A 26,641-nucleotide genomic window follows, 5' to 3' on the forward strand; every position below is an offset into this window, starting at 1 on the left:
TTTCTACATGCATATGTAACCACATTGTAAAGAAATTACTTGTAATTCTTAAGCTTAAAAACAGGAATTTAGGCAACAGCTCTCTTCTATAATTATTATACAGTCGCCAAATTCTCACGTGTTACATGTACATTGGCAGAACAGTTTCTAGACTTATCCTTCTGATATAGGATCGAGAACTTGAAGCGCTTTTGCAAGGTTGTAAACTTGTCTGCTTAAGTGTATACTGACATTGAGTTTCCAGCTGTATAGAGCCCTGCAACGCTGTGTGCGAAGTCCGTCTCGCCATCGCTGGGCGCCTTGCAGCACTCTATACAGAGAGAAAGTCTGTTCCCAGGAGCTCAAGAGTGCATGCTTGGTGGAAGTGCCTTAAATGGCAGTGCATTAAGTGTCTCACTAACCCGAGTGTCATACCTGTTAAGGGGAACTTGTGCTTACACAGGTGTGGGGTTTTACAAAAGCATCAGGGTTGGCTGCCAAAACGATCCCCGCTCCTGCCTGCTGGACACGGATAAAGCTTTCCTGTCATCTTCATGCCCAAAGGGAGTGATTGGAAAGGACCTTGCTAGTGAACGTATGGCTGCCTTGTCTCCTGGCATTCAGCATAGGCAGCTAGGATTAAATCCAACAGGACAAGAAGGCTCACGCTAAGAAGGGGATGACAGACTACATCAGAGTTCAGAGATGCTAATCACTTAAACTTTAATGTGTTCTTTTTAATACTAGGGAGAAAAATTCCTCTGGTTTTAACTATGGATTTTCCTATTCAAACAGGTTGAAATGGTTCCACTGACAGCAGTGAAGACAGGATTGCAGAAAGGTGAGTTACATATGAAAATAAACTTCATTAAAACTTCCTGGCTCATCACACTTCGGCAATGGGTTTCGTTCTGTGTCAACTGCAGAGGTCTTAATGCTTTCTGGTGATGAACATGATAGATGCTGATCTTAATTTCTCTTGTGGGGGGTTTTTTGAGGGGGAGGTTGTTGTTCATTTGCGCATTGCTAGTTGGAAAGATAGTGTTTGTTAATGTGCTGTAAGCACATAATAAAAAGTCCTTCTTCTGGATATTTCTTAAAAAAAAAAAGTCTTTGCTTAGCCATATTTTAAAGATGAATGATGAGGAGGTAATCTCCTAAGGGTTTATCATCTGTTATAGACAATTTAGTAGCTTCCTCCACTATGTCAGCATGTTTAGAAGTTTGTCGGAAGGTCTTCCTAGGGTGGTTTTCAGTTAATTAGCTTTTCAGGGAGAATTAAACTGGTATCAAAATTGCAGACTGAAAATTAAGGCTAGCAAACAAAGTACAGTTTCAGGCTGTCTCTCATCTTTCTTTTCCTTTACTAATTTTAAGCAAAAAGTTGCGAACATATATTAAAACTAATTTTAGATTGTTGTGTTAAGGTGCCAGCGAGATTTCAGATTCTTGTAAACCTTTAAAGAAAAGGAGTCGTGCTTCAACTGATGTAGAACTGACTAGTTCAGCTTACAGAGATACATCTGACTCTGATTCAAGAGGACTTAATGATTTACAGGTAAAGGCATATTGTTTCGTACAGGCACTTCTTCGTTTAATCTGTCAGTATAATAGACTTTTCAGTTGCATATTGCTAAGTATGTGAACACTGTATTTTCTACAAATTTCATGTCTTTTATTGTCTAAAAAATAAAGCCTAGTCTTTTTCTTTCTAATCTCCTCCATTGTACTGATATAAAAAAAGTTGCAATCTTTCTTTACAAATTTTCCTACTTCTTTGTCTGGCAAAACATTGGTTTAGATCACTGACTTGGTTTGCTCTTTGGAAGGTTGTTAGATTCTTTGGGAATTGGGGGATGCTGCTTTATTTGGTGTAAAACTGAGAGGTGTCTGGAAAAAGTAAGATAGATATCTTGCTTGTACAGCTAAAAGATACGTCAAGAAGGCAGCACTTGTATCCTTCTAACGAAGTTCAGCAACTTTCAAGGACCTTTGCATCTCTTGACATATTGAATGATCTTTTAATCAGTGGTGACATAAATATTTTTTCACAATGTGGTTGTCCTTTGGAAGTGTCTTGTTTGAGTGTCTTGGATTTTTCCTCTTTGTAGGGTAGTTTTGGAAAACGTTCAGACAGCCCATCAGCTACTGCCGATGCTGATGCTTCTGATGTGCAGTCGGTAGACTCTAGCTTGTCCAGGAGAGGAACTGGAACAAATAAAAAAGACACTGTTTGTCAGGTAAATGATGGTACTGTAAATAAATGAATACTAAAGATGTATCATCCATTTCTGTTAGTTTGAACTGAGAGACTTTTCAAATTACACTACTTTGTTTTAACCATGTCTCATAATTCGACATCTCAGATAAAATATTTAGGCTTTTAGGAGTTTTTGTGCTCTGGAAATGATTTATAGGTTCTCCCACATGCTAGGAAGCTCAAAAGCTAGAAAGTGGGATCTAATCCATACCTGCTGTAGTAAGTAGAAAAAGTAGATGCCATTTTCTGCTCCATTCAGAGATTCTAGATGTTCTTTCAAGATAGGGCAGAGTGAGAATTTTCCAGTATTTTGGAGAGAAAATCCTGGAATCTTCTGACGAGTTTCCTGGTCAGTTGTAAGGGAACAAGCTTCTCTTGCTCTGCAGGTGCATGAGAAAACGAGGAGTCCAGATAGATCTGTAGTGCCTCTCCTATCTCTGTCCAGGCTCACACTGTTATCAGAGCAAGATGCAGAAAGTGCTGGGATTGTCTCCAGCCCAGAGAATTTCCAGGTCTGCTGTGGGATGTAGGCCAGTTCTCTTGCCTTATCTTAACTCTGAAGAGATTTCAGCCAGATTCTATGTTAACTTCTGGTAGTCATTTGCATTTAAGTCTGTCAGGTACCTTTTGTTCTCTGATTAGCTGTCTGCTTGTTTAAGATCTGCGAGAGCTCTGGCGAGTCTTTGGTGTCCTGCGAGGGCGAGTGTTGCAGCGTCTTTCATATGGAGTGTCTCGGCCTCAAGTCAATGCCCGATGAGAAGTTCATCTGCACTGAGTGTAAAAATGGTGAGTGTGTCTGAAAAAACAGTCCTGTGTCTGAAAAATGGGGAGGGATTTCCCACTTTGCTAAGGAGCCATATTCTGGTCAGAGCAAACTGAGATGGTAAGTTTCTAGGTTTTGGGAGTGGGTTTGATTTATTCTATTATTTTTTAACCTTTGAGGCCAGATTCTCATTTCCCACTTAGCAAGTACCTGGTAAGAAAAAAAGTAATAGCGGCTTAAGGTTTTACTCAGAATAAGGGGCTTTTATGTTAACAGCAATTACATAGTTATTGTGGATTATAGTAACTCGCTTACCTGTTTGAAGGGAAGGAGCCTGTGTTGCTCAAGCCAGTGTAACAGTTCGCTTCATAATGTTTTTTAACAACATCTATCTCAAAGAATGGGCCGTTACAGCTGGGCTTCCTTATTCTTTCTTTTATAAGGAGAACATACGTGCTTTTCATGCAAACTTCCTGGCAAAGATGTGAAGCGCTGTTCCGTCAACACATGCGGTAAATTTTATCACGAGGCCTGTGTTCGCAAGTTTGCCACTGCTCTGTTTGAGTCGCGAGGATTTCGTTGCCCGCAGCATTGCTGTAGTGCCTGCTCAATGGATAAGGATATTCATAAGGCAAGCAAAGGTGAGAACAGAGCTGGCTTTGAACAGGAGGAAACTCAAATGCGTCATCACAATAACAATGAATATAACTCTACCCTCTGTAATGCAGCATGCAGCAAGGAACAAGGGTTTCCTTCTTAATGAGGTCATTAACTTAAGTCTATCGTGGGTGGGGAAAAAAGCTAGCAGCCTGAGACTGCTGTTGAAGTGTACCTGGATCCGCAACACTTAAGTCATCTTTTGTTGCTGGGTTTAATGGAAGCCAAGGGTTAGTAGTGCAAGGCCAAAGAATGTTTGGGGGGTTTTTTTAAAAGACAGTTGGTAGTGGCCTTTAGAGCAATTACTTTTCAAGGAAAAAAGAATCCTTTTAGAATTTAACCAAAATATTTAAACAAAACAAGTAGACTGTAGAATGATTAAACCCATGTATTTTTTCTTAACAGAGTTTTAAAGTGAAAGTTAAGAGTTAATTTTTGTGGATTTTTTTTTTTTTTAAGATGTAAATGTTTGTTTTAATCTAGTACTCTGATTGGAATAAAAATCAGCCTTGCATCTGTCTGTGGTGTCTTCTACCATATCCTGACTCCAGGGTGACATGGTGCATTTTTCTGCATTTATATTAAACAGGTCGCATGGTGAGATGTTTCAGATGTCCCATTGCCTATCACTCAGGAGATGGCTGTATTGCTGCAGGAAGCTTGTTTGTGTCATCCCACATTCTCATCTGTAGTAACCATTCCAAAAGGAATCACTCCTCATCAGCTGTAAATGTAGGCTTTTGTTTCGTTTGTGCAAGAGGTGAGCACACTTGTTTTTTCCCGTTTTATAGTTCTATGGTCACTTGTGCAGTTTAGTGATAAAAATAATGTATTTCATAAAGAACTCCTCCCTTAGGGCTCTCTGGGATTTAAATGCTGCCTGTGATTTTTTTACTTTTTTTTTTTTTTTTTTTGGTCAGCAGTTCTCATGAGGCTTCCACTTGCTATTTTGGTCCATAATATTTGATACTCAGAAATAGCGATAGGTACTCAGAAGGCCTACTTGTTTTGCCAGTAGGAAAAAGTGGATGCCAAGCCTCTAATTCCAGCCATTGCAAGCTGAGAATGGATGCTGTGTTTTTATTTGCTGTCTATTAAGCAGAATGGGATTCTTTTACCACTCACAAACTTAAAACTGTTTAAATTTTTAAGGCTAAAAGGTAGTATTTACTCACGAACTAGAAAAACTCATTTTAATTTATAACTACCATTGCATTGAGAACTTTGAAAGAAAAAGCATTTGTAATAGTGTATAAACAAGTTTCATGCTGAGATTTTCCATATGCCAAAGTTCTCTTTTTTCTTTTTTTTTTTTTTTTTCCCCCCTTCCACTTGTTACTTTTATGGCTCTTAAGTTACTAGTCTTCTGCCAGATAGCAGGTTGAAAAGGTTGGGTGCATCAGTTGCTTTAGTCTCATAATGCAAAAATATCGTTATTATCTCAGATTAATCAAAGTGACAGGGTTAGGTATTTGAATAAAAGTATGTATCTTACACAGTATTTCAAAAGTTTGTTAGATATATTCTTTTCAGCAGCTTTGAAAGTCACTAATAAGGAAATGAAAATGAGATGAATCCTGAAGTTACATGTTTTCACTTGTGTTCATTCAGTTGGAGGTTGAGTATGAGAAAGATTGCCTTGAATTTGCAAGAGCAGAGTAGTAATTAAAGATCTTTGAATAGGAAGGGAAAGATGGTGCCAGAATAATTTCCTTTCTACCTCTCTCCTTTGTTCCTCTTTCCTCATTTCCAAGTAATTTAGGAGCCATCACAAAGGATCAAGTTTAAAATAAAATATTAAAAAAATCAGAAGCTCAGAGAGAAACAGTAAGTTTCTCTTTTTTCTTTAGAAAAAAGCTCTTCTGAATGTGTAAAAAGATGTTTACAACATGGTTCAGTGTTTCTCCTTTTGTGGGCTTATTTAATCGTTTTGGGGCCACCCCAAAACAGGATATGTGTTATGTGACTCACATCAGCATTGCATAAATGTACACATGCAAATTTGACATTGTATGTGTCTTTATGCTCTTTTATTTTAGGTTTTTAGGTAGCCTTATATATGTTTAGTGTTTTAATTTTGGTTGATGATATTATTACATGTACAAATGCACAGTCTGAACAACAAAACCAGGCCAGTTTCCATGTCTTTGAAATAGAGTTAGCTGAAAATGTGTGATGTAGCATTCTGTTAGCAGATGCTTTGGGGCATTCCGCATCAGATGCGAACTCTGAGAAAAATGAGTACCTATCCTTGAACATTATTAATTTAACCAACGGTTATGTCCAAAAGCCCAAGCTAAATACATAGAAAGAAGTTGTTTGTTTTCTAGAGCTAGAGTAGAATCATTAAAAACAATTTCTGTGGGAGGTAGAGCAGTTCCATAATATTTTCAGCACTTTGGTTTTATGTTTTTTATCTCAGTTGTCCGGAGTCAGTCTGGTCCCAGGATCAGATATAGGTTTATGACAGAAGAGTTTCTGTGGATCTTCCGTGGTTTGAATGTCAGAGTAGAAATGTCTCTCGGCAAGGTCCAACAGTGGCTTTAGTCTGCCCCTGTAAGTATTAACATGAAGAATTCTGTACAGTAGGATGATGTCTTGTCCTGCTGCTCTGCTCCTGCATGAGGTAGGTCATGGGATCTTAGCTATTAGAGAACCACACTGAGGCGGACGTCGCTGATCTCAATTATGAAAGCTGTGTTTGTACTAAGATGTGAATGGAAAGCAATGGCAGGCTTTTGCCATTGGGCTTATCCTAAGTATTTGGTTTTCTACCAATTTTAAAACACTATTAAGCTGTAGTATCCAAATATCTTGCATGATACAAACCAGCTAAATAAATTTCTTCAAAATTGTACTTTATTAAACCTGTGGCCAGCTACTACAGATGCCTGAAGATGACTTAAGATCCAAATATCATGGAAGAGCCTACTTAGATTATAAATCTGCAGTAGTTTGTTACAGGTACATATGAAGGTGAACCTCCTTGGGAGTTTTTTCTCCAAGTTTTGGCTACTGACTCTGTGACGCAAAGGTGTAAAACAGAGGCCTCCTAGTTCTCTTGAGTAGAACCTATTTAAAAGCTTTATGAAAAGGAATACCTGCTATTTGGCATCCACCTTATATATGTGACACAGAAATCAGAATTTAGGAGTAGAATTTCAAAACTGAATTACAGTAAAGGAGTCTTATGCTTGCTGGAGATGCAGAGCTGCATTTATTTCTAAAAAATAAATGAAGTGCAGAAGAAAGTTTTTTTTTTTTTTTTTTTTTTTTACTTTTTTTTTCATTTGACATTGTTTTAGTAATTCTGTTTATACTGAATCTAGCTTCATCAGAGATGAAACTACAGAAGTCTGTATTTTCTCCTGGCAATATAAGTAACCTCTGAACCCCAGCAGATGGAACTTCCTGTCCTGTATATTCACTAAGTCTTAGTAATGAGAACTTGAAAAGTTACAAACCGCTACCACTGACTGAATCCTCTGTATTTTACAGCAACTATGTACTTGTTCTTCTAGAAAATTTTTGTGGGGTTTGTTTCTACTAGGCATAGCTGGAATCAGGAGCCAGTGTGCTTCACCGAAGAAAGATTGTGCGAGGTTTACATTTAGCAAACTCCCCCGGATGGGTTGAATTGAGTCCTGTCTAGTCATATGTGGTCAGCATGAGGGACATAAGGTGAGGACAGCATCTGTGGCAGGAGCACTGAGAGTACCTGCTCAGAAAGAAATGGGGAACTGAATGCTTTAGAAATACTTGGGCATCTGTATGTGAGAACGGTTATTTAATTAGTTTTAGTTGGTGTCAGAAGGAGGAACTTTGTATTTGGATGCAAAGCATTACTGAAGTGAGAAAATGTAGATATGAGACAATCTGTAAAATACACAAACTTGCTTATCATGAGGTACTTCAGATACGGTATATTTTAAGACTTCTTATTCACCTTCCTGAAATATCCTTCATTAAGCACATTATAGTTCACCTAATTGCATGCGTAGGTCATACTTGTTTTATCAATCCTCCTGAGGACATGCTTTCCAGGTAGGCTGACACTATTCTCCTTACAGCAGTTTTTTAGGCACCCCATTTTGAAAGCTTCTCTACAGCACTCAGCTCTGCGTGTGTCCCACAAGGGGAAGAATTGGCGGCTTTCTTGGTAGCTCATCTTTCCTGCTTCTTTGGGTCTCAGTTGCTCTGCTCTTCCCATGAATTACTGGCCAAGTGCTTCTGATCTGTAGCTATGGGGCAGTCACCTGGGCTGCCTAGCTCTTTGGAGCAATGAGGAAAAACTCTTCTTGGTAAAGAAAGACAGAGAAATGCAAACACATCGTTTGAAATAAAGGTATATAGGAGAACAGAGTGCTTGACTGCTCAAAGTAGCTGTGGGAGGGCAGGCTTGGTGGAGCTTTACTTAAAAACAAACGGCGTAGGGCAGAACTTTCATCCATTCTTTCCCCTCTGGTGCCTTGCAGAATCACTGACCCCCCTTGTTATTTTTTTCCAACACAACTGTAAAGGCAAAATGCTTTCATAGATAAGATCTTAGAGATAGATTTGTAATAAGTGGGGTGGTGAGTTCTTCTGTACAACATCCACTTTTTCAGTTTGTAGCCCCAACTAACAGCATGACCTTTGATGCAGTGACCATCATCCCCCAGCTCTTCAAATTAGCTTGCTTTTTTCATTTGGGAGGGAGGGTGGGTCACACAGATTTAAAATTGGTTGCTTTTCTTGTGCTTTTCTATAAATGCATAAATTAAGGGTAAAAGCACAATTGAAAATCCACTTAGAAGCAGCTTATTCATCATAAGCTTTTCCAGTTAAGTTTAATTTAGTCTCTCCAACACATAACCTCTTTCTTAGTGAAGAAACTTTCTGTCAGACTTTTCTTTTTCTTCATTTTATCTTTTTTTTCATTCACACATATATGCATTAGAGGTGTTCATTTGATTTATTTTATTTTCTCCTTTATGGAATCATGGGTAGTTTCATTGCAACTCATCTCTTTCTGTTTGTTTCGTATAGGGTTGGTAGTGCAGGATCATTCAGACCCCCTGTTCAGTTCATATGCCTATAAGTCCCACTACCTACTGAATGAATCAAATCGTGCTGAGTTGATGAAATTACCTATGATTCCTCCTCCTTCGTCAGCTTCCAAAAAGAAATGTGAGAAAGGTAACCAAAATAGTTTCTTTCTCTTTAATTTACTTTCGCTTTTTCTATTATTTCTCTCTCTTTAAATCAAACGAGAAATGTCTGCTTGTCAAGCACCACTTACTGCTTTTCAGTAAACTTCACTCATTGATTATTGTGAGCGTGTGTTCATGTTGTGGCAATTTTTTTATTACAAAAGGGCTTAAAATAATTGCTGTCACTAAATTCTCCTTGAAAGAGGTTAAATCATTTTGTATCTGGCCTAGGCTATTCCAGCCTCAGGGCTGCTATTTACACAGTAATGTGTAGGGGAGGCAAATAGAGCTTGATATTGTTGCCGCTTAGTACTTACCAGGATGATGTAAAACAGCTTCTTAAATTGATTTTATGTATGGAAGAAGAGGGGGGATGTTCCGTTTCAGGTCTTCTAGGTAGCTTCTGCAGAGCCTGAGAGAAGAAAGGATTTTTCAGGTTGAACGAGGGTGGGTACTGTCTCCATCCAGAGGATGTCCGAAGGGGGAAGGCAGTGAGGTTTTGCCTGCATATGCGTCCATTAGTCCTTGGGCCTCGCGTTCCGCCTCCGCTAGCCTGGGACAGCCAGTGCTCCTTCCCCTCCTCGTGGGACGGGTACTCGCTTTCTGAAGCAGTGCTGCACGTAGGAGCGGCAGGAGATGCTAGATCGCGGGCGGACAGGCTTTCTGTCCTGTGCAGAAAACCCTGCAGCTCCAGGAGAGAGGCTGGTGTGGGTGGTGGTGTAGCATCTCAGAAAACCTTACGGGGAGGTAACTGTTGTCTGTATAAAATACTCAGATGTAATATTTTATTCCCCACAGAAATTTGATTTCCCGAGAGTGTTCAGAAACGGTGCCCAATTAACCATTCTAAAGTTAGGTTACTTTGAACGTTGCTAGATTGATGGCTTTCAGTAGTTCCTGTAATTCCTGAAAACAAAAATTATTTTGAGCCCTCTGCTTAGCTTGAGCAATATCTTACTAATGCATCCTGAGAGCAAAGTGTTGGGTTTTTTTCTTGCTTAGCACTGAAAGTTTTGTGTTTGATTTTGTTTGATTTTTGCATCTCTTGGCATTTTACCATGTTGGATAATGTTTCAGTAATTTACACTGGGTCTGTATTTCCTCTGAAATAACATTTGCAAAAAAATACTTTAAAAGTTAAAATTCTGTTATGGGTTTGGGGAGCTCTGGAAAATCCACATGGCTGGATTTTACTGTTTTTAGCAGAGGAAATACAGTATTGGTCATGCAACTGATTTGTTTAAGGAATGCTTATTGTGACATGCAACAATCAATTAATGCAATGATATTTTTGAAAGTCTATAGGTGGACAAGATTTTCTGATAAATGTTTGAAAGTTACTATTCACACTTTTTATATTGTGATTGAAAATTGCTTTAAATACTGTCAAGTCTATCCCAGATTTTCCATCTGGGACAAGAAAACTTGTTAATTTTTTTAAAATCTATACACCTATAAAAATGCATATATATATATTTTATATACTTACATATATAAAATATTACAATATGTGTAATGTATCAAGTCTTATTGTATGAGCTGCTTTGTTTGCTGAGGGTGGCTTAGAGATGTGCTGTGGCTCTCCACGTTTAATACATCTGCCAAAATACAAGCCAGCCAAAACAACTTTTGTCCAAATAAGTGTAAACTTCAGAAATTAATGTTAACCACTATGCTAAGATTTCCTTTGTGCTCAAAAGGAACTTGGGATGGGGACAACTTGTGTGGTGTCTCATTCTGCATTATATACTGTGCTCATACTGGTAAACTTTTCTTTTTGTGGAATAAACAAACTTATTACAATTATTTTATAATGTCCTTGGCACAGAAAAGCATTGATCAACCTATAGGCTGTGGGGTTTTTTAATGCACACTAACTGATTGCTGGGGGATTCAGTCATAACAATGTTGATTGAAAAAGTGTTTCTTAAAAATTTGGTTATTTGTCATTGTTTTGGCTGTCACCAAAGAAATAAGCCAAAGTTTCGGCCATCACTAGCGGTGCTGCTTTCAGATGCCATGCTTCCTTTGGGAATGTTGCTTCTCCTGCCAGCTTACCTCATGTTTACAAAATACTCAGCTGCTTTTTTGTGTTATCTTTGATGCAGTTAAGAGTCACAGCTTGCACTTCAGATGATTGCACTGCACAGTCTTTTTTAACCAACGTTGTTACGTTTGACTTGATCCCTTTCTTTTGCCATTTTTTTCTGTGGGGCAAACGAGAATGTAGAATGGATGATTTAAAATTAATGTCAATTGCTATGCACAGGGGGAAGCAAATCCTTACTTCTATAAACCAAGCAGGGTTTCTTTGTTTAAAGGTGGAAAACTCTTGTGCTGTGAATCCTGCCCAGCTTCCTTTCACCCTGAGTGTCTCAACATAGAAATGCCTGAAGGATGCTGGAATTGCAATGACTGTAAAGCTGGCAAGAAGCTACGTTACAAGCAGATCGTTTGGGTCAAGCTTGGAAATTACAGGCAAGTTCGCTATTTTTGTTTTTTAATGCTTTGGATGTTTTTAACGTACTATTAGAATTACAGGAAGATAACTTAAAGCAGCTCAGTCTTCGTAAACAAGAACTAGAACATCTACTTTGTGTCAGACATCAATGTCGCCCTTGAAATTAAATTCTCCTGCTTTTTCCAGGCAATGATGGATACTTCATTGTGCTTACATTTGCTCTGTAGAGCATAATAGTGATATGGAAAACCAGGGGCTGTCCTATAGAACCAAAATGTCCTAGCTTGTGTTTGCTGTTTGTCACCTGCAGGAATACAAGCATTTACAGGTGATCTTAGAAATCCACTCTCATGCCATGTATGTTCTTAAAAGGCTTTTCCAAAATTTGGATTAAGAACTTTTCTTGTGTTTTACATGGTGCTTCCCAAGCATTGCCAGAGGGAGCCTTGATTGATTGCATAAGGAAGGAGTTATTTCTTTAAGGAAGGAAACTGGCTTTTATTTCTCAATCCAGTTAGGCAAACCCAGGAGCTAAGGCTATGGTTCAGGGAACTTACATTCTTCTTTTTTTTTTTTTTTTCTGCTTCTCAGGTGGTGGCCAGCAGAGATCTGCAATCCCAGGTCTGTGCCTCTCAACATACAGGGCCTCAAACATGATATCGGGGACTTCCCAGTATTTTTCTTTGGTTCACATGACTACTATTGGGTACACCAGGGCAGAGTTTTCCCTTATGTTGAAGGAGATAAAAGCTTTGCAGAGGGGCAAACTAGTATTAACAAGACCTTCAAGAAAGGTAAAATCAAACAAAGTTTATAGTGGTTTATGACAAAAATTCCACGTGTTTGTGTCTCCATCACCACTTAACCTGCATGGGAATATTATGTGACTAGTGTTCTGTGTTCACGTAAAATTGCAAACATTATGTAGATCCCTTGACTGCAGATAAAAATGTGTTTCTTTAAGTGCCTACTCATTGTGTATTGTTGTGGGCAAGTTCAATTCTTCCACAAACTGGGACATGTTAAGATGGAGCTTGGGCTCTGCTGCATGGGATCATTGTTCAGTATCTCAGTACCTACTGAAAAGTACCTGATGATAGATTCATGTTATACTGCAGTAACACATTTCTAGCTTGTGTTTTTGTTTATAGAGTTCTATTCCTAGCTTTAAAAAAAAAAAATTAAATACATATATGTATATATTTGATTAACAGCAGCTGGTGCTAATTGCTTTCTATTTTGAACTCCCTTGCACAGCACTTGAAGAAGCGGCAAAGCGCTTCCAGGAGCTGAAAGCACAAAGAGAAAGCAAAGAGGCATTAGAAATTGAAAGGAATTCAAGGAAACCTCCACCTTACAAACACATTAAAGTGAGTTGGCTTCTTTCTTTTCCTATTTTTATTCTATGCATAAGCTAGCTATGTATTTAAACCAATATCTGTAACAATTAAAGCTTAAGGAAATTCAAATAAATCATTCTGGTGTTCTTTTCAAGAATCTTTTGTTCTGTCTTACAGTACCATAAAACATTCTTTTAGCAGAGTATTTGTGAAGGAGTTGGTTAAAGAACAGTTTTACCTAAAGTAGAATTTTGCTGGTTGCAAGCTCGTCTCATGTGTCTTAGATACATGCTGGCTGTTGCAACTTACTAAACTTTGTTAACACTGACCTCAATATTAGTAGGAGTACCGGCTGCTCATCCTACTGCAGACTGCAGAGTCTGCCTCTTGCCAGCAATTTTGGACACATAGGACTTGGTTTTGTTCCTTTAATGTTTTTAGTTTTAATTGGAAGAAATCCCAGTGATGTACTTGATAAACTTTGTGTGCTTTGAGTTCCTGAACCAGTAATTTTACTGGGGAGAGATTCATGCTGTACTGTCTGGAGTCACGAGTTTTAATGTCCTTCGCTTAAATTGCTTACTATTGGCTTCTCTGAACAGTGTATGTCCCCAGTTAGCAGTTGAGTGGCAACTACCATCTGTAAAAGTGCATGCACGTGTCTGCTGCTGAATTGCAGGAAGTATACTTGTTGTGACACACTATCCTTCAAAAGGGTCTAGAGGAAAAATAATGACATAATCATTATTTTCTTGCCTTCTCATGTCAGTTGATGATATACCTCCAATAAAGCTATTAAGTCTGTGTCCTTTGTGTATTGTCTTCATCATTTATTCTTTTTTTTCCTTTGTTCCACAGTCCAACAAGGTAATAGGGAAGGTTCAGATTCAGGTAGCTGATCTGTCAGAAATCCCTCGCTGTAACTGCAAGCCATCGGATGAGAACCCCTGTGGCCTGGAGTCAGAGTGTCTGAACAGGATGCTGCAGTATGAGTGCCATCCCCAGGTGTGCCCAGCAGGAGAGCGGTGTCAGAACCAGTGTTTCACCAAAAGACTCTACCCTGATGCTGAAATCATAAAAACTGATCGACGTGGATGGGGTCTCAGGACAAAAAGGAGCATTAAAAAGGTAGAATTACAAAAGACAAAGGTTGTGATAGCCATCAGTGTGGTTTTATGTGAAAACACTGCAACTCTGTGTACCTTAAGTGAATGCATAAAAAAATTTCAGCACTTGCAAGTAAATGCTTTGTGTTAAAAAGACACGAAACTTCTGTAGGTGAAGCAGTAATGGTGAAATCTGCTTAGCTGTTTTGACAGAAGCGTCTTAACCTGGATACTTATGGAAGAAAAGCTAGTTCCAGGTGATTGTGAATTTGTGAATCCTGTTGGTGGAGGGAAAGAGCATGCATGTGTTTTCTCACTGTCTACTGGGCAAAAAGGGAGAGAGCGGTCTTGGGAAAAAGTAGTCTGAATGATGGTTTCTTTTTGTAAATAAGGCCATTGAAGATGATGAAATCTTAGAGGGCTGGCAAAATAAGTCGCCTGTGTTTTTCTCTTTTTTTTTCCTTTTCTTCCCCTCATCCTTATCATAAGCCAGCAGATGACAATCACAAAGTGAGAGAAGCTCAAAGGGTGGGTGGAGTCGGCTTGAATTGTGAGCGCCTTTTCAGGGGGTTATTCTTAAGTCTTTCCTTTTGCCTTTTCTTTTTATGCTGTTACACAGCAACATGCTGACAGCATTTTTCCATTAGTGGGTTGCTTGGAGTGGGGGAGTTTGTGGTATTACTCTTACAGATGTCTGGTAACGAGTCAGCTTTCTCACCCTCCTGGCATTCAAGTCTTCAGCCTGGATTTGTTTCAGAAGAACTCGCAGGGGATTATTAATGAAAGGCTTGAGGTGATCAGGCTGCATTGGACAACAAACTTTTTTAAAGGTTCTTAGAAGTTCAAGAATGCAGAGAAGAATAATGAAGATACAGAGATTTCTGTTGATGCAAATGATGCTGCTATTATAACAAAAAGCAGCAAGGACTGATGAGCCTCAGGAAACATTACAGACTTTGGCTTAAATACTGGAATGGCTGGCGTCTTTAAGAGGATCAGTGGGTACAATCAGTGAGGAAGGGGAGTGGGAATATTCTTCCCTGACTGTCAGAAAGCCATTGGATGTGGATCGCTTTCGTTTGCCTGTACACTGTATTGCTGCACGCTGTATTGCTGGGGATACCAGTTGGGGATTCAGGTGGGGTACGCAACAGTTGATACGGAAAAGCAAACATTACACTTGCATATGTAAGTGTGAGAATCCTCGTCTAGCTGGATTGCAGTCTCGCTGTACTTCGAGGCAAGCATGAGGATGATTGGCCTGGATTTCACCACTGCTTTAACTTGCCAGGCAGAGGAATGGATCTGATGGACGGATGTGTGTTTTGCTCTTACTCATGCAGGCTTCGTTGTTTCTGAACAAGGAGATGGCTGAGCGTACCTGAAGAGTCAAAGATGCAGTTATGCCCACGGATGGAATTGGACACTTTAAGACTTCAGGACAAGTTGTTTTTGTCATGTAACCCACATCCTCAAGACTCTGCTCTAGAGAACAATTTTGCTCTTGGTTGCCTTCATATTTTCTTCAGCTTGAATTTGCAGTCGTCCTAACAGCAACAATATGCTGGAGCTCCTCATGATGAGGAAACAGGCCATAGTTTTGGTGGACTCAAACTTGATGTGAGGATTACACTGGTCTGCTCTGTAGAGAGAAAGTGGCGGCTCTCCAGACTGGAAATTCTGCTGCAGCGTTTTGGATTGGATGATCACTGTGGGATGCTGTGCTTAGCTTCCAGTGTAATCAGAAAGTATAGAAGAAGCAAAGAGATCCTCAACTGATTCCTTTACCATTAAGCAACATGGTATTTAACTGTATGCACAGGTAGTGTGTAGGATAATCCACTGAAGAGGTCCTGCAATGTCAAGATGAAAGATTTGGGCTTATGTATAGTAATTTCAACTATGAATTCTTTGCTTTTGTCTCTTTTTACTAGACATCTACCTCCCTGGCTTTTTAAAACGTAGTTTACAGTCTCTAGAAATCAGAGATAGAGAAATACTATGTAGTGGTATGTGACAAGCATGCACGTAAGTAGGGTGATACTGAAGGTGTTTTAACAGACCAGTTTCGGTGGGGATGCCCTTAACCACTCTATCAGTTATAGGTGGAAACTTCTGACTGCGTTTGGGACTTCTTTCAACCTATGCACACCTGACTGATTTGACAACAAGTAGCTAGAGGAATAGTGGGTAGAAGAGCTGTGTTTAAAAGCCTTTCAATACACTACAATTATTCCTGTCCCAAGTACCTGGTGAATTTTTATAGCAGGTTTGGGGTTTTTTTATAGTAGAGTTCCTGTGAATTTAATATGCAAACTTTATAAATGCATTTGTGTCCTGTAAGAGCTTTACTGAAAACTGTTGGTGGTTCTGTTGAATTGTCCAGGTGTTCCCAAACACACAGGCTGAACCGAAAACAACTTGGCAGTGAAGGGACTTTCGTTTTGACCCTTGGATTTGGCCTAAAATTTTCAGAAGCATCTAAGTGATTTTTATCAAGTTGAATGTGTGTCAGATAAGACTTAGACTATTCCAAACTGTAAATCAGTTTTAACGAGTGCCAGGCTTCCAAGTCATTTAGGCGACTTACCTCTCGGAAACGTGATGCAAGTTGCCTGATTTCCACCCTTATCCCTTTCATTTACCACTTTCTTCATTCATGTTTGGGTTGTGACAGCCACGGGCGAGGGCACTCAGGGACAGGCATTACTGCCTGGAGCCCCATCGCAACCTTCAGGGCGCCTCAGAAGTCGCTTGCCCAGGCATCTGCCCCAAGCATGGCTGACAGGGTAACACTTGTTAATGTGTCGGTACTGTACATTACAAGAGTTTTTCTTGAAATATCAGGTGCTTGTTGGACACTTGAATTTGAGTATTTCAAATAGCTATTTTTAACAGTGTTTTAAACCATCAGCAACTGGCTGTCTTGATAAAGTGGTGCTCAGAGTGCTGAGTATTGACTCCCTTGTATCAAGGTATCAATCATGTCCCAGCTCTTCTGAATTCCATCAGGTAAAAGTTGGGAACACGCTGTTGGCCTGGAGGGCTACTTTTAAACTTTTTTTTTTTTTTTTTTTTTTTGCAATTAGGTTTTTTAAGTTTACAATTTTTGTATAATCTGTGTTTCATTAAAACTTTGTCACTGCAAATGTTCTGAGTTTATTGACTGTTAAAAGTCCTAATAAAAGTGAAGTATGTAGTGAAAATACTTGCCATTGTATTAGTTCACGTTTCCTTAGGAGTCTATGAATATTGTCTCTGTCTTTTTTAAAAGAAAGCATGAAACTTTAAAGGATTCTAGAGAACTGACAAACATGGCTTGTGTAGTGAATACAGAAACAGTGCTTGGCTCTGCCTCCTTTTTATTTTGAGTGGCCTTATTGTTTAGACAACAAATACCTGGTGCACATATTCATGTCTTGCCTACTAGATGGTTAAAGTTTAATGCTTTTTGTGATTATCGAGTATATTTTCATAGGAAATGCTTTTTTCTGTGCTGCTTCCCTTTATCATCATAAGTGGTAAGCATGGATTTCTTTGTTTTCCTTTTTCAGGGTGAATTTGTGAATGAATATGTTGGCGAGCTAATTGACGAAGAAGAGTGCAGATTGCGGATCAAACGTGCACATGAAAACAGCGTAACCAATTTTTATATGTTAACTGTAACAAAGGTAAATATTATGTCTTGTCCAATATAAACTGTTTGTGGTTGAAACTAGGGGCAAACTGCTGGCAGAAGCATCATTCCACCCACTGGGGTGTTGGTAGGAGGATAACATCCGTGTTTCTCTTCCAAGTGGAATGGGTGAAGAGATGAAACAGAGGTTGTGCACTCTGTGCCTATTTCAATTCTGTAAGAAGAAATAGTCAGACACTTTTTCATAAAACTAACTCTGCAGGGAAAACTTACCACTTTTAACTAATTTAAAATAGGCATATTTCTGGCTGCCTTAGCCATTAGTGGTCACTTGTCAGCAGGCAACCTTTTTTTCTTTGTAAGTACTAAATAAGTCTTTGTCTTTTTATTTGAAGGACCGGATAATAGATGCTGGCCCAAAGGGGAATTATTCTCGTTTTATGAATCATAGTTGTAATCCAAACTGTGAAACACAGAAATGGACAGTGAATGGTGACATTAGAGTTGGACTCTTTGCTCTTTGTGATATTCCTGCAGGTAAAAAGATGGCACTATTTTGCATGTGTACTTTTGTCTTGAAATGGCTAAGTTCCTAACTTGGCCACGTTTTTTGTTTTTTCTCTGAAGTTACTTAGTACCAGTGACATTTATAGGAACTTTGTCATTCATTGGAGACAAATATTTGAGTTGCAGTTTTAACAGGGATCTTATAGTTAGAAATAGTTTGAAGCTGAAAGCTACTGTTAAAGCTAACTACAGGTTTGCTGCTAAGTACAGTGTTAACTCTGTGTCATGTAAATGCTTACCATAGCTCTGATGCTTTCACCAATATTGGTCTGGTGTGGTATTTTCTTTCCATGTTAAGTGTTTTACCAGATCTGTCATTTTAACTGGGTCTGTATGATAGTTTAGCTGCTACGTATGTCTGATCTAGACAGGATTTGTTACTTTCAGAGTTCATGAAATCAATGCACTATTTCAAGCTTGCCCTTTTAAAACATATTGCTGCTAGATCTCACAGACTATGAAGAGATAAATGCTAATGAAATGTCATTGTCACAAGCCTGTCTTTCCTCAGTGTCTGTGTGGGTGAATTGTTTTTCTTTAAATTTTAGGAATGGAGTTAACATTTAATTACAATTTGGATTGCCTGGGCAATGGTAGGACCGAATGTCATTGTGGAGCAGAAAACTGCAGTGGTTTCCTAGGAGTGCGTCCAAAGGTACGTGGATGAAAATTGAAGCTTTTCTTCCCAAATCCAGAGATCTAGTGAGAGTGGGGCAAAGAGAGGTTGTTTGTTTTATTTAACTTTTAACTTTAGTCTGTGTAATATTTTCTACCCTTGAAAGTCTCTAAAGACTTTAGTTATGCACTGTAGTGCTATAGTGTCTAGGGTGAAGTTAATTTACCAAATTGTGTTAATTCAGATACACGGGGATGGGCGTTTCTGGCTTTTATAGCTTAAAAACTTTGAGTGGATTTAATTTAAGCATAGTGAATGCAAAAACTAACCCAAAGTTGATTAAATTAATTTTAATGCAAGGGGTTTATAAAGTGACTGTATGCTATGATCTTTGTAATTGCTAGACAGCATTTGCAACCGCAAATGAAGAGAAGGTGAAGAATGCAAAATTAAAGCAGAAGAAACGGAAAATAAAAACAGAACAGAAGCAGATGCATGAAGACAACTGTTTCCAGTGTGGAGATGGGGGAGAACTGGTCATGTGTGATAAAAAGGACTGTCCCAAAGCATACCACCTCCTATGCCTTAACCTGACTCAACCACCTTTTGGTAAGGGCAATCATATGGCTTCCTATTCATCTTTTCTTTCCTGCAGCAAAACAATGTTTGAGCTGAAATGCAGCATTCATTTACATTAAATGCAGCATATTTGCTTTTGCAATACCACTCATTTTTAGAAATACGTCAGGCAGCAGTGTTCCTAAATGGACAGAGAGGCATTGTAATACTTTTTAATGTTCTTCTTGTTGCACCTCTTTCTTGGATCTTATTTTGATTGAAATATGAGCAACATCTTGATGTCCCCAAGTCACCAAGCGCAAATCAAATGACAGGTGAAATCACTGACATAGGAAGCGTGATGTGTAGGGCTCAATTAATCAGTATATATGTTTAAATTATCTACTGTATCCTGACAGCATGTCTCTTCCATGTGACTTTTTCCATGTTAAGGCATAGCCTTTTGTAGCTAGGGCTCAAATTATTCAGCAATACAACATCTTAATCTGATTGCAGGATTTTGTAGAAGCCCTTATCTCTTTAATCTTCCTGATTCCAAAGAGTTTGGTGAAAATAATTGGAAGTCCAGATTAGTCTATGATTACATTAACCAAAAGGCTGCCATGAGTGAAGTTGAATCTGTCACATGCCTTTTCAGCAGATAGAAACATGGAAGCTATCCTCAAAATAGCTTATTTGCTGGAGAAAGAAATGATAGCATCTTAGCACCAAGAGCAACTTGAGTGAGGTTTTTTTGTTTGGCTTTGTTTTTCTTTGAAGTTTGGGAGTGTTGGGGTTAGCCTGGCCCAGACGGGCTAGTTACAACTTCATTAGAGGTCTGGAGTCCCATCTTGGTGCTATTCTCACTCTTTGTGACGTGGGTCTTGACACACTGTAAATGCGGTGTGTCATGTCCCTGTGAAGGAGAATGCTCTCTGTTTCTCAACAGTAACGCAGCCAAAGGGGATTTCAGCAAGGCTTGGACACAGCAGCAAGAAGCTTTTGATTTTCTGTTTTTGCTATGTTCGGTATACCTTTTGCAGTCCGAGAGTTCAGCACATGGTCATACAAACACATGTCTGAATGGTTTGGGGGATCTGGGGGTTTTTTATGCTCAAACATATTTTTACACAACTACTTCTTTTCTGAGCCATTTCTCACTTATTTTTCAAAATTAATGCATTCAGTTTTCTACATTTAAAGTACACTGCAGTTGAACTAAAACTTAATTTGGAGGTGCCCGTCTAAGCAAGTACTGTGTCCAGATCAGTAAGAGATGTTCACAAATCAGAAAAAAGTACAAAACAAACTCTCCATCTTGCAAGGACGTTTGGTGTCTTGATGCCCAAGGAGGTTGATCTAACTATTTTAAACTCTGGTTATGCATGCAGCAATGTTTTGAGCCAAGTGAGGCCTGAAAAATGGAAAATGACTAAGAACTGTTTCCAGTCAGATTCTTGTAAATGAGAAGCAGAAGTAGCAACTACAGTAAGAGCTGATTTCTCTGAACTTCATCTGAACAGTTACAACGTGGAGTAAGGGTTAAAGGCCAGTGCTGTCCCTGAAATGCACTAATTTCAGTTTCCTGTCTCTCTCTTCCCCCTTCCCCTCCCATCCTCAGGAAAGTGGGAATGTCCGTGGCATCAGTGCGACATCTGTAGCAATCCTGCAGTTTCGTTCTGTGAGTTTTGCCCTCATTCGTTCTGTAAAGATCATGAGAAGGGAGCCCTGGTGGCATCAGCATTGGATGGTCGTCTCTGCTGCTCTGCACATGACCCCACATCTCCTGTGGCACCTGAGTACTGGAGCAAGATAAAGTGCAAATTGGAATCACAGAATCCTGTAGAAGAAGCAAAGGAGTGAATTTGGTTAAAAACAAACAAGGCAGGGGAGAAGAGAGGCAAACAGGCGATGAACTTGAAGAGACTGCTATGACACATTCAGTCTTTGTCATCAGAGCCGTCGTGTGTGAACTGGGAACGGGACCATTTAATCTTAGCAAGCGGAAGCAGGCAGTGGTGTTTGGTTTTTATTGTTTGGTCTTTCTTTTACCCTCGAATGTGCTACAGCAGCTCTTACTGTTGGAAACCAGAAACGTCTTGGCCTTCAAAGAAAAACGTAGACCTTTTGACAGTGAAAAGAATATTCTGTTTAAAATATGTTCTTTGAGTGTAGAAAGCAAAGCATAGCAACATATTTATTTATTTAATTTTTAAAGGGTATTGAAGATCTGGTTTTGATCAGTCAGTGTGTCTTTAAAAACAAAATAGCAAAGCCAACATAACCTTTATGTCTAGTTTATGAAAACTAGTAAAGCCTGCCCACTCTGTGTAACATTGAGATGCCATAAGACAGATGTGGGTTTCAGACCAGGTGACCCTGAAATGCCTCCATTCCCGTACTTACTTTTAAAGGCATTTTGAGAAGGTAGGTTATATATCATGTTAACTTATTAATATTATTGTAAAGCTTTTCCTATGAGAAATCAGGTGTATGACTTCTTGGAAGTGCTTGTAACACGAGAGCTAGCATTGTTTAAGGAGGGAAGAAATCATGGTTCCTTGCTCGAGAGCTATAATCGGTGTTTGCAGACAGGTGGAAATTCAGAAAGAGCTTAATTGCACAATGGTTATTTCTTTATCCCACCTAATTTGGAAAACCTTCCTAGTTAGGAGAGCCTCCCAGCCTCGGTCATATACTGCAGCACGCTCAGAACTGAAGTCTTAATCCTACCAGTGGGAGCTCTGCCGTTGACTTCTTTAGTTGGAGGATTGTTCTGTGCGTGTGTATTTGTCATCTGCCAAGTCTGCACTTGTTTTATGGCAGTTATATTAGTGTGATTCTTTATTGCCACCTTCTCAGACTCCCATTAGTTTCAAAGGAAATTTGAGCGCTTAAGGAATCTGACCCATGTGCGTGTTTGTTTTGATTGAATGTTTAGATTTTTTTGCTGAGAGAGATCTTCTAACTTTAATCTTCATTGTTAATGGAGCTAAGAAAAATCTCAGCATTTCTTCAATGAACAGGGTATTTTCTGTCTGGGTAACGGGCCGTATTCAACAGCAGCCAACTTTAGCTTCATGAGACAGTTCTGTCTTGGATTTCCCCTGTTAATCAGTAGAGAGACAGGCTCCTTCAGTGAGGCTTTTGAAGTGGCTTAGGTAGGCTCCTGCTCCAGATTTTCTTTTGAAAACCTATCCTCCTTCATTTCTTGTCCAAGGAGCCTAGGGGGACTAGTTTCCCCAGGCTGAAGTTAGTCTTTGGTGAACCTCCTCCCTTAGCCCACAATCTTACAAAGCACTGTGCGTCTCCCCCTGCCCTGGTATAGTTAGAGTGTATTTTTGACTTGTATACTGATATTGGATAACTTCGTGCTAGCTTTTTGCTAATGGGTATTGAAAATAATCCTGAATGAAGAGAACTAATATCAAGTGTTGCTGGCATCTGGCTAAATTAAGCCTTTGAATTAAGAATTAAGAACCTTGTCTCTGGAAAACTGCTTACATAAACCTACAGGAACATGGTGACTTCTCAGTTCAAGAAAATAGTAGGCTGAAAAAGTACATGTGGGATTTTAGAACACGTCTTGCATCTGGCTGGTGTCCTTCTCGTCCTCAAATTTATGTACTGGGGGGAAATTTTTTCGTGTGCAATTGTAAAATTACAAAATACACTACAATCTCTTTAAGCTGCTACTGTGCCATTTAACTGATCTGGCAGTTCGTCTTCTGAACGTCTGCAGATGCCTTTCCTACAAACTTGGGGGTGTCTTGGGTGGCATAACTGCAGGTATCTTGTGGGTCAGTTCATGGTACAGAGGGCTATTGGGATCTATAAAGCACTTCATCTTGTGGTCCGTACTACAGTGAATGTCTGAAACACTAATCTTGCTTGAAAGCAGTGCTATATTTTAGTATTTTTTACAAAAAAAAATTTACAAAAAGGATTTTATTTTTCTTAACATTTTGTGTGATAAATGTCTCTTTTTAAGCTCTTACTGGGGGTGTTTAACCCTTTTCAGAAATTCCAAACATAGCTCTTGCTACAGTGTCTGTAAGGCCCGATGTGTTTACTTTATATTATTTATTAGGCTTGGTAATGTTCAAATGATTTTCTCTTAGGAAGTCAGAGCATTCTGAATACTGCAGATACACTATTGTGTGAGTGCACCTACATGCTTTTTTATTCTGTGTCCGTGGTGACTTACTGACTGGAGGGAAATGGTGCAGTAGCACCAGAATGCCCTCATGAGCGTTTGACGTGGCAGGGAGCAGAGAAGAGCCATGGACCGTCAGTCGCCACGTGAGATGTACTGCTGTGACGTGCCGGTGCGCTGAGTATCGCAGAACATGTGAAGGTTCACAGAAGGCTTTTAAAAACTTGTAAAATGCTGTGAATTGAGGCCTGCTGCTACTCCTGTGCCATGCCACTTGATGTCTTGGTTAACTTTGTTTTCAAACTTCTTACAGGTGCTCCTTTTTTCCACCAAAAAAAGATTAATAATAGCCAGCAGCTGGGCTTGGACTTAAAAGGGAAAATAGGAGATTGGTTTATAAGCTTGTACAGCTTATGAACAAAAAGTCTGAGCTGGATTTCACACTATTGGAGAGAAGGTGAATCTTTAAAAAAAACTTTTAACATTCTGAGATAAGAAAATACCTAATTCAAAGTGTCTTGGTAGCTGTAGGGGGTTTGTTCTATATGCCAAACACAAAATGTTAAAATAGACATTTTAACCACATCTTTGCAATCTGAATAACAATAATGGAATTCCTTTGTAAGGAAAAGATTTAGCAGCTGTTTTGGTTAATTGGCATCAGCAGAGGGGTGTCAGGTGCTGAATTAAATTTGTATGGTCTCTAAACTGAGATAAGTAGCATTGGATAGTTTGGTCATTTCATGCTGAGGCCTGGAAGAAGTCCACAGAACTGCTGGTGATTTCGGTTGAGAACTTAAATCTGCTGTTTAAGACTGTCAGTTGTTTCTTAACTGGAACGCACTGTCACACTTTTCCCTTACTTTTGTTTTAAATTTTTGAGATAGCACCACGCTTCTGGCGAACACCTGACTTCAGCTCTGTCGCCTGTGCGCTCTCTATAGTGCAGTGTCCGAGCTGCTCTGCAAAGTTAACGGGATTTTGTTGTTTACTGGAGCTTTTACTCTACAGTTTGCACCTTAGCACAGCGCAGACGTTCTGCAGACCATGGCCAAATGGTGCAATGGCTGGTTACTACCATTTTCTAAATACATGGTGCAAGCATTAGTTATTGTAGCTTTCAGATTATTAGTATAGACTTGTCCTATCAATAGACTGTTGAAGGCATTTGCAGCTCAGGAAGGATAACGTTAAAGGCAATTTTGTGGGCAAATTACCTTCTCTGGTCACCACCATGGTCTTAGAGAATCTGTTAGAATGGAGTAATAGGGCTGGAATGTTTAATTTTGGCCTTTCTGCTAAAAAACTTCTTGTATCTTAATTTCAGGATAGAATGGGAAAGACACAATTACTAGACGTAATTAACAATGAGCATAAAATCTGTATATATTGAAACTTTACAGAAATATGTGGGGTGGGGTGGGGGAGGAGGGTGGGAGGGGGGATGTCCAACGCTGGTACGAAGTAGTCACTTTAACATTGAAACCTCTGCCTCATTGAATTCAGGGTTTAATGTACTTGAAGCTCTGCGGTTCCTTATACAGCTTTTTTATTTATACATAACTTTTTTTGTATACTACATTGAAAATGTCTTTGACTTCCCTGAAGTTACTTTCTGCTCCCGCTGTACAGTGAATCTATGGCAAATGGGAGAGTTTTTCAAAGCAGCTGTCTCAGACTTGTGTGTGTTCAAGAAGTGTGTTGCATGAGAGACGGCAACCTTGGAGTAATGCTGTCCGTTCGCTTTCAGTTTTCCATCAACTTTCCCTTACCATTTATCTTTGTGTAGCAAAAACATTTGCACTTATGATACACTCCTACACTTTGGATGTATTCACAATGTTGTTCTGAGGAAAAAAAAAAGAAAAAAAAAGGGGAAAAAAAAAAAAAAAAAAAGCTGTTTCCTATTATATTCTATTCCTGAGTGCCAAGCTCAGGTCCTTATTACCCCTGTGAGGGGCTATCTCACTGCTCTGGAGAGAGGGGAGTTGTTAAGCTGAAATTCTATCTGTGCTTTGCATAGAAGACTTCTGTAATTCATGTGAAATCAAAAAGGGAAATCGTGTATGAATTTGCCAAAGCCATTCACTCATTCACTGTTTCTCGTGTGGTACTAACTGCCCGGGGGGGTTGTGCACGAGAGAGAAGCGAGCTGCCTTCCCTAGCGCTGTCTCTTCCAGCTCCAGAAGACAAGGTGGCTGTGCGCGGTCCCCCCCATCGTCATCCCCCCCAGAACGTCCTCGCACAGCCGGGCACTGGACCCTCCTGAGCAGTTCTCACTCACTTTTGGGTTATAAAGAGACTGGATGAAAAAAAAAAAAAAAACCAACATTTCCTATTCACTGGTCGAGCTGTATCTCATTTCTGGTGTCACTTTTCCTTTTCTAACAAACCAATCGCGTTGCCACAGAAAACAAGGTGATAACTTACTGTTTCAGCTGGCTGGTAATAAGGGGTTTTGTTCCGCATAGGGGTGTGCGCATACCTGGGGTGGCCGTGAGAAACGACACCCGTTCGTTTCCACACGAGTGATGTTGCACAACACAGATACCTGCAGATTCTGTTTCCATTCCCATGTACTCTTTATCTGTAAGGATGACCTTTGTAGAGTCGTTATTTCCGTAGACTTTGTTTATCTGTAACAAACTTTGTAGATTCTGTGAAATGTTATTTTAACGAAATCACTCGAGTCTTTAAGAGCAAAGCATCAATATTCACTGAAGTCGATATCTTAAGAGTTTTTGGAAGTTGACTAGAAGCTCTTGACACTAACGAAGTAGTGTTAAATTTCCCTGGCGATGTTCCACTGGGGCATTACTGTATTATGACTTGATGTTGCCGCATAGACTTTGAGATATACGATACTTTGGGGGTTTTGTTGTTCGGCCTATGTTCTCTTGCATAGTGTGAAACCTGTAAAGCTTGGTTAACCTGTATATAGATAGCTTACTGTCGACTAGTTATAGCGTATCTAGAATTGCCTGTAATATTTTAGCTTCTTACTGAATGTGTGTGATGGTAGGAACCTATAATTTTTGTACATTATATTTACTGAGATGTTGCCTTTTTTATTTTACAAATACTTTGGAATTCAGATGTGTTTTTGCTTCCGTGAGGATTAATTTGGAAAGGTTTTTAATGACATTCCACTGATCTGAACTTTTGCTTGAGGTTGACTTCAATAAATCGTTCTGAATGTTCCAAACGACCAGAGCCTGGTCCGTCCGTCCGTCTGTTTTGGTGACCGACCAGGGGCTCCCCGCTGCCGGGGCGGGGGGTTGTTAAGGCCGGGGGTGTCGCCGTCCTGCCGCCTCCCCTCCCCGGGGCCGCGCTCCTGCGGGGAGCGGGG

The 26,641-nt window shown here is 39.5% G+C and overlaps 1 protein-coding gene across 6 annotated transcripts in view; it reads left to right on the forward strand.

Moving 5' to 3' along the window:
- The window catches only part of WHSC1L1 (Wolf-Hirschhorn syndrome candidate 1-like 1), a 51,784-nt gene extending 27,085 nt beyond the window's left edge, over nt 1–24,699 (forward strand). For 3 of the 6 annotated variants that reach the window (XM_010562750.1, XM_010562752.1, XM_010562751.1), the window contains 16 exons: nt 775–820; nt 1,407–1,537; nt 2,091–2,219; nt 2,899–3,025; nt 3,446–3,643; nt 4,249–4,419; nt 8,688–8,837; nt 11,173–11,329; nt 11,904–12,106; nt 12,570–12,682; nt 13,511–13,780; nt 17,313–17,429; nt 17,791–17,932; nt 18,511–18,617; nt 18,983–19,187; nt 20,758–24,699. In XM_010562750.1, coding sequence (XP_010561052.1) covers nt 775–820; nt 1,407–1,537; nt 2,091–2,219; nt 2,899–3,025; nt 3,446–3,643; nt 4,249–4,419; nt 8,688–8,837; nt 11,173–11,329; nt 11,904–12,106; nt 12,570–12,682; nt 13,511–13,780; nt 17,313–17,429; nt 17,791–17,932; nt 18,511–18,617; nt 18,983–19,187; nt 20,758–20,999 — 2,508 coding nt within the window. In that variant the 3' untranslated portion in view covers nt 21,000–24,699. Of the gene's footprint in view, nt 1–774; nt 821–1,406; nt 1,538–2,090; nt 2,220–2,898; nt 3,026–3,445; nt 3,644–4,248; nt 4,420–6,081; nt 6,216–7,209; nt 7,341–8,687; nt 8,838–11,172; nt 11,330–11,903; nt 12,107–12,569; nt 12,683–13,510; nt 13,781–17,312; nt 17,430–17,790; nt 17,933–18,510; nt 18,618–18,982; nt 19,188–20,757 lie in introns of those variants that run through there. The other 3 variants (XM_010562753.1, XM_010562755.1, XM_010562754.1) reach the window with 3 other exon arrangements.
- The last annotated feature ends 1,942 nt before the right edge of the window (nt 24,700–26,641 follow it).

This window comes from Haliaeetus leucocephalus, unplaced genomic scaffold (assembly GCF_000737465.1).
Source record: "Haliaeetus leucocephalus isolate CR32 unplaced genomic scaffold, Haliaeetus_leucocephalus-4.0 Scaffold162, whole genome shotgun sequence".
In the NCBI taxonomy this organism is placed as follows: domain Eukaryota; kingdom Metazoa; phylum Chordata; class Aves; order Accipitriformes; family Accipitridae; genus Haliaeetus; species Haliaeetus leucocephalus.